The sequence below is a fragment of the Cantharellus anzutake genome (genome assembly GCF_015039405.1).
Source record: "Cantharellus anzutake strain C23 chromosome Unknown EI90scaffold_87, whole genome shotgun sequence".
Classification (NCBI taxonomy): Eukaryota; Fungi; Basidiomycota; class Agaricomycetes; order Cantharellales; family Hydnaceae; genus Cantharellus; species Cantharellus anzutake.
In genome coordinates this window covers 288,827-295,681 of record NW_024067037.1, presented here as the reverse complement: position 1 = coordinate 295,681, position 6,855 = coordinate 288,827, and the positions used below count along the sequence as shown (strand labels likewise).

At 49.6% G+C, this 6,855-nt stretch overlaps 2 protein-coding genes across 2 annotated transcripts; both read right to left on the bottom strand.

Annotated features, from left to right (window-relative positions):
- Nucleotides 1-2,004: 2,004 nt before the first annotated feature.
- On the bottom strand, nt 2,005-2,917 carry EI90DRAFT_3147223 (20S proteasome subunit beta 3; the record flags this gene model as incomplete). The annotated part of the gene is made up of 6 exons (XM_039065509.1): nt 2,005-2,053; nt 2,105-2,199; nt 2,274-2,457; nt 2,516-2,623; nt 2,679-2,743; nt 2,804-2,917. The coding sequence occupies 6 exons, from the start codon at nt 2,915-2,917 to the stop codon at nt 2,005-2,007; spliced, it is 615 nt and encodes a 204-aa protein (XP_038910191.1).
- Nucleotides 2,918-3,132: 215 nt separating this feature from the next.
- EI90DRAFT_3081674 (uncharacterized protein) lies at nt 3,133-6,429 on the bottom strand. Its single transcript, XM_039061955.1, is given in 4 exon segments — nt 3,133-3,447; nt 3,458-4,983; nt 5,044-6,248; nt 6,304-6,429. 2 exon segments carry the CDS (start codon nt 6,043-6,045, stop codon nt 3,526-3,528), a joined length of 2,460 nt encoding a protein of 819 aa, XP_038910190.1. The 5' UTR covers nt 6,046-6,248; nt 6,304-6,429; the 3' UTR covers nt 3,133-3,447; nt 3,458-3,525.
- Between the last annotated feature and the right edge of the window lie 426 nt (nt 6,430-6,855).

Below are 6,855 nucleotides of genomic sequence, written 5' to 3'. Positions count from 1 at the left end.
GCACCTGCACATGCTGAGAAACTCATGCCAGCACATCCTAGTCCAGCCTCATGCGATATTCACACACTGACGGCACTCTACCTGTGTATTTGCCCTCCAACACACTCTCTCATGCACGGCTGTGGAAACTCGCCATGTACTGGCTTGATGGTAGGGATATGATTCTGCCTTGGAGCGGTGAGGAATACTGGGAGACACCTGAACGCGATGAGGTGATAGAGAAGGCTCACAATGCGATAGGAGTCCTTGCTGACAATCTCAAGGCTGCTGTTATTTTGGGTGATCGCATGCGGTGGTGGATTTCTGCATGTGAATATATTGATGCTGTCATTGGAATCGTGCATCGTGGAGTTATAGGGATGAGGGTGTCGGGTATAACACATGTAAGGATGTGTTTGAGTGGCTGGATGCCATTTATGCTGAGTGGACTTCTATTCCTATGGTCCGCTTGTATGAGCTCGCATGTGAGCACTATCTGAAGTCCCTTCCAACGGATCTCATTGTCCCTCTAGCCTTTGCCACACATTGTTACGGTTAAGCTGTAACCCCAGATGTCTCACATGTCTCACGTGTCTTGTTCATTTCAGTTTCATCTCAATTCATGTAGCCTTGCAACTACTTACCTGTACGGCTCGGATGTTTGGTCTGTCTCATCTTGCATGTCTTAGCTTGCTTTCGTGTATATAAGGAGTTGACCAGTGAAGATGGATTCTTCAACTGGTCAACACAGGTCACTGACCTCAATAGACTTCTTGTGATCTTGTGATCTTGTGGCTCGTGATCTTGCTTCCTGTGATCTCACGACTCTTGCTTCGCTCCGCTCCGTTCCCATGCTCGTTAGCGCCAAGAGGTTCGTGACACACATCCCTTTCCCCTCTTCCCCTTGATCTTGTGGCCAACTCTGCACAAGCTGGTGGTGAACAAGCTGACAATGAGCCAGAATCGGATAAGAAAAACAAAGGTGGGAAAAGTACTTAGTGGGCTCTTGCCACCACAGGTGGCATCCACCAATCATATGCCAGTGTAAAGTGGGCATGAGACAACATGACACCAGTTGGTTTGATGGGGTATAGGAAGTGCAAAGTGCATTTGTTTAATCGGATAAAGCTAGGGGAATGAAGAGCATTGGCAAAGCCAACTGGTGGTGGGTAATGGTGAATGTAGCATGCTCATGGCAGACAAAAAGAAAAGGGAAAAGAACACGTGTGCAGAAAGATATTACCAGTTTGATGGAAAGATCGATGATGTTGGCAGAAAACATTCCTGTTCTGCTAACTTCACATGCAAAAGCCTTATCATAAGCAAGGTCAGGGCTGCACAGCAGCCATTTCTAGTCATCCTTACTGCCGTGAATTCACAAGGGTTTGACCGACCCGAAGGCACTATTTCAATAATTTCCCAATTGTAGCAAGTCTTCATTAACTGAACTTCTGATCATCAGTATAGTCCTGGATCCCAGGGTCTAGTGCTTAGCAGCTGAGACAGGTGCACGAGAATCTGTTGCTTCAACTTGCCGTGTCAAGAGCCATATCAACGTTTCCACCATAGCACCCCCCCAAACTCATTGAAACGCTTCCTACAGCCCTCCCTGTAGCCCACAGACCGGTGCGGATGAACTGGAATCCGAAGTGCGTGAAAAGGTATGGGCATAGAAGTTTGGTTCAGAGGATTATGTCGTGGCCTCCCAAGCTTGACCCTCCAAAGCTGAGGATCCTGTCTGAGGAACCTCGACAGGAATTGTTCACCAATGGAAGCTGACATGCATCCGAGGCCAATGCGAGATTTCACTGATCGGTAGGGGCTGCCTGTGTAAAGAAACGAGGCTTGGCGGGATTTCCGACCCTGGAGAATGCATCAAACGAGCACCATCATCCTCTTGCTGAAGGCCACGACGTGCGCCACTGCCCAATGCTTGCCAGATCACGAAGCTTTCGTGCCTGCAATCCAGCCGTTTAAACCTGATATATGATTATTCGCATAGTTGTACACGGAACTATACACCCCTCAGTCCATTCGTCCCTTAAGCGTTCGAGTGATAATCTTCTCTGGTGTTCTGGGACGGGGCTAACTTAGCTGAACCGATAACGAGCAGGTAAAGACTCACATGATGTGTACTATAGCCCCCCAACCGGAGAATGCATCACGGTCAACAGCATTGAGGAGTGTTTGTGAAATGGTCTCAAAGAGATCCTCCGGTTCCTGTATCGAGAGTCGGGACCGAAACGTGGAAGTAAGCGAATGTGATAACGAAGGGATCGAAAGGGGGAACATACAAGATCAGGTTCCCACAAAGACTCCGCTGTTCCAAACAGCTTGTCAGCTGCCGTCCCGGCAACAACAAAATCCTTGGGGAGAGTCAAGCACCCAATCAAATCCGTTCCGGCAATGTATGGCCTACTGCCCTCTGAGGGCTTGGTCAGGCCAGCAATGATAGGCTCTATGTAATACGGCCCAAATCTACAGCGGGTTGTATGTGTAAATAAAGTGTGCAGAGAACAGAGTCATCGCCACATGCCTTCGTTCATAAAGCGTCGAGCTGACGAGGTGTGCGAAGGTTTGTGGTTCGATTTCACGTCCCTCCTTAATGGTGTACATGTTTACGCGATAGCGTAAGCGTTCCTTCCTGAAATAGAGGTATATATCAGTCGCCCATAGAGCCAGCGTATGGATAAGCCCACAGCGTTAGAACGTCCGTCGCCAAACCGGGTAACCCGACGTATATACGATCTGTAACAGGGAATACCTAGGGGTAATGAGTCTGACGTGGCCTCGAAAAGAATTAGACGGAGATAGAATCAGGGACCTTCTCAAAATTCGTCGCAATCGTCAGAGCCTGGTTCCCTAATCTCAAATCTGAAGCAATCGCAACGCAGTTCTTTCCCGTCATGGCCACAACGGACCCTCCGTTGAGTTCCATAATCGACTGGTTAGAAATCACCATGACGCGTCAGGTATTAGCTGGGATGCCCTAACAAAACTGCAGGCTAACCATAATGGGCAACACGCAGGGTGGACAACAGGCAGTTAATGGTGTGAGGTTACTTCAAGAACGCGCAAGCTAATGGGACGCGTAATGGATGCTTCCGGATCCCAACTCAATTTGATTTTCAATGTCGATGCCAGAAATAGCGACACGTCAGAGAATACCTGGGATTAGACATGATGAACGGAAGGTAGATATGTCACAAATGCGTAAATCAGGGTCCGAAAAAAAGAAGTTATTGGGCATGATCCAAATACATGCATTTGCATGGGTGTTGTGCAGTCAAGCGCCAACACCTAAAGACGAAGTAATGGGAGATTAGGAAAATGGGGGGGCCGGGCATTGAACTGGAGAAACGCTGAGGAGAGCGAATGTGATGGAGACAGATGGTAAAAAACACAACCTGGAATGGGCATTGAATGCAGACGAACGAATTATAATGCACTATGTGGCAGGAAGTGAAAGGTGATGAAATCAAATTATAGATGCCAACTTGAAGAAAAGAATGCGTATTTAGATCCACCAGGGCGAAGACCACTACATTACATATTCCGAAGAATTGCGAGCGCCCTTTCATACGTCTCAGGAGTCGCCTGTTTGGTTGTATCAATCACCATCACTGCGCTTTTCTTCCTTGCTTTACCCACTCCACCGCTTGGGCGCGGGCGGGGTGGAAGGTCTTGGTGATCAGGTATTCTTCCGAGAGGTGTGCATTCGGGATCAACCCCTCTTGTGCCTATTCTTGCGTTCGAGCTTGCGCTCACGTCTAAGTAAACACCATTGGTTGCTGTAGTGCCTCGTCTCTTTAAAAGCGACACATTGATGTCAGCCTTGGTCGCTACTGCTGTCGTTGGATCAAGTTTTCGTCTCTCCAGCAAAGTAGTCGCAGCCTTAGCATCTACCGCGCTTTGGCGAACAGCTACACTGGCGAAGCGAGACGACAAATCGGAGACATGGTCGTACGTCAAGTTCACAGGCTCTCCAAAGAACTTCATGAGCTTCGCAGCTCGTCTCCTTCTCACTTGAAATTCTTTAAACTGTTCACGAGACACTGGAGAATCGCCCTCTACGACAGTCACAGAGGACGAAGCTTGTTTGATGTGTCTCTGTGGCGGGAAATCGACTGGCGCTGAGCATGGGCCAATGAACGTTCCTTGACGTTGAAGGCAGGATAGGGATTTAGGAGCAGAGGCACCAGCATCCGGCTCAAGGCCAGCGGAAATTGTTGGGACCTGCGTTATAGGGGTTGAGGATGATCGCCCATGCTGTTGGTAATTTTTCCTCGACGATGATGGATGTGCTCGTATTGTGGGCATCGTTCCCACAGATTGAGGTTCGCATGGGCCTATAGTCGTTGCTCCTCGGCACCTGAGACGTGGCTGGGGTTCGGGAGTAGGGGCATAGGAGTCGGAGTCAATATTGGCAGAAATTGTTGGGACGAGAACTGAAGCGGCCGAGAGAGATCGCCCATGGTAATCTCTCCCACGCGAAGAAAGCACCGTCTCCACAGTTTGGTGTTTGTGTGGATTGGAATGAATACTATATGCAGCGAAAGGCTCGGGTGACGGAGCCTTGGAGGGCCAAGGAAACCGCTCATTTCCCATGTACGTAACCGTCGCTCCTGAGTTTTCCGGTGGAACTTGAGTTTCTGTCGAGGTGGTAGGCGTAGGAGTGCGCAAACAGTGGTATCGCAGAACAAACATGCACGACTCCTCCGAAAAGGCCAGGGTACAAGGGCTCCCCTGATTTTTGTGTGTCTGCGCCGTTGCATCCCCATTGAGCGTCGCCGTATCCACGTTGCCGTCATCTGAAGCGGTCGGTAGCGACGAGGATGTTGTGCTGTCAGCATAGAGACTAAAACAGAGGCTCGATCGAGAGGCCTCGTACGAGTCAGAGTCAAGTTCGATGAAACTTTCGTTATCGTGAGCATCTTTCGGGTCCGCTGATTTAGACTTAGAAATTGGTTGGCACACGTCGGAAGGAGGGATCGCTCCAAAAATCTGTGGCGAACCAACACAACGTCAGGAATAATTGAGTGGCCCAGTTGTAAAATAGCATACCTTGGAGACTTTCGACACCCTCCTAACCAGCTCATTTCTCTCCTTTGTGCTCATCTTCCTCCCACTAACGCCGAGATCAGCAATCTCCGGTATCTCATATTTACGTATTTTCTGTGCCTGATTGGAAAGATCGGTGTCATTGACCGCAGGAACCTTTGACGGCGTCGGTCTTCCACTTGATACTGTCGCTTCTCTGCAACCCTTGATGGATGCGCTGGCAGAAGGCATCAAAGGAATGCTGTCAGAACAACAGGATATTTCCAAATCCTCTGTATCCTGCGTCCTCGATTCCACAATAGGGCCAAACCTCTCCACACTCACGTCTTTGAGCACAAGTTCGTCCGGAACATCTCCACCCAGAATCCTTTTTAATTTGTCGAGTCTGCTTCGAGCTCGGCGGAGTTCGTTCTCAGAGGGAGTAGGCGACGAGGGTGCTGACGGGGAGCTGATGCTGAGGAACGAGACGAACGAGACGGGAGAGGACGGGGGGCGCCCTTGCAATTTAGACTTGGAATCAGACTTGCTGAAATAGGTTTGGGAATGGGATGTAAACTTGGGCGTAGGAGATTGAGAACGGGAGCGAGGCACGGCCGATCGCAGAGAAAGCGGAAACTCTGATGCAACTGCTGTCGACGTCTCGGGAGATGGTGAGACGAAGATCTGAAGGGGCTTCTTCGGTCGCAGTTTCTGTCGTTTCATCCCAACCTGACCCGACCCAGTCCCGATATGATCGATAGGGGGCACGGTCACTCGGATTCCAGGCCCTGCAGAAGTCGATAGAGTGCTTTGTTGAGCATTGATAGAGGCATTAATCAGGCTCTTCGCACCACCGCTACGACAGGATTGCGTCGTTCGTTGCCTAAATAAATCTGTGGCCAATGGTGATACGGGGGGGATAGGTGGTAGCTCAATGCCCGTGCGTGAGGAAAAGGTGAACTGGGGGATGGTTAGTGTCTGGGTTGGGAGCAACAGCTCTCCTTGAGGTTCGAAGCCATCCGACATGTCTGTCCAAATTCCAACGTAGATTTGATATCGCACAAATCAGGCACGGAGTCTGGGAGGTTGAAGCGTCGGGGTTCGAAGGGCTCACAGCCAGCTTCCACAGACGATAGCGAAGGCAACAGCCTGTCTGGCAAGAGGATCAACTGGGGGCAAAACAATGGCCGATAACGGAACAAAAAAAAAAGAAGAATGCCCAGCAAATCCTGGAAAAGCCTTGTTCGCATCACTCCATCATTCGAAACCCGGAGGAACGCATACCCAAACGAATTGCAGTCGGCCGCTTCGTCGTTGACCCCAGTATAGGAGCAGAGGGAGAGAAGCCCTCAACCGTGCAGCTCCCTGATGGCCGTGGCAACCGCCTGTGGACATCTTGCAATAGAAAACTCACGCAATCGAAGGTCCGTTATTCCTTAGGAACTCTCGGCATTGAATTGGCTTGCGGCAAAAATCGTGTAAATTCGGCTTCTGCCGCTCACATTGATATGGTTTTAGAGTGTTTAGACATATGTAGCCTCGCCCCAAATTTGTCGAAATAATTCACCGATTTGATTTGGACGAATACGGAGTTACTCGCCAAATGTAGCAGTGATGAGGCGGCTATCAAATGCGTCAGCGCTAAACTAATTATGTATGTATATATTTGAGTGACTCAGATCCCACCCATTCAGAATGAGCCATTTGTAAGTGGCTTGATTCATCTCGCTCACAAATATTCCCACAAGTCGATCCTTGTATATTCAAGAGTGGGAGATCTGAGGGGAGGCTGCTGTACCAGAGCAGGGAATTACCTTCCAAAACAGTGGGAACTTA

Bases quoted from the DNA above. Each gene is read 5' to 3' on its own strand.
- EI90DRAFT_3081674 (XM_039061955.1), bottom strand. From the start codon at position 6,045: ATGTCGGATGGCTTCGAACCTCAAGGAGAGCTGTTGCTCCCAACCCAG. The intron at 4,984-5,043 runs GTATGCTATTTT...GGTTCGCCACAG, and splicing joins GGGTGTCGAAAGTCTCCAAG to ATTTTTGGAGCGATCCCTCC.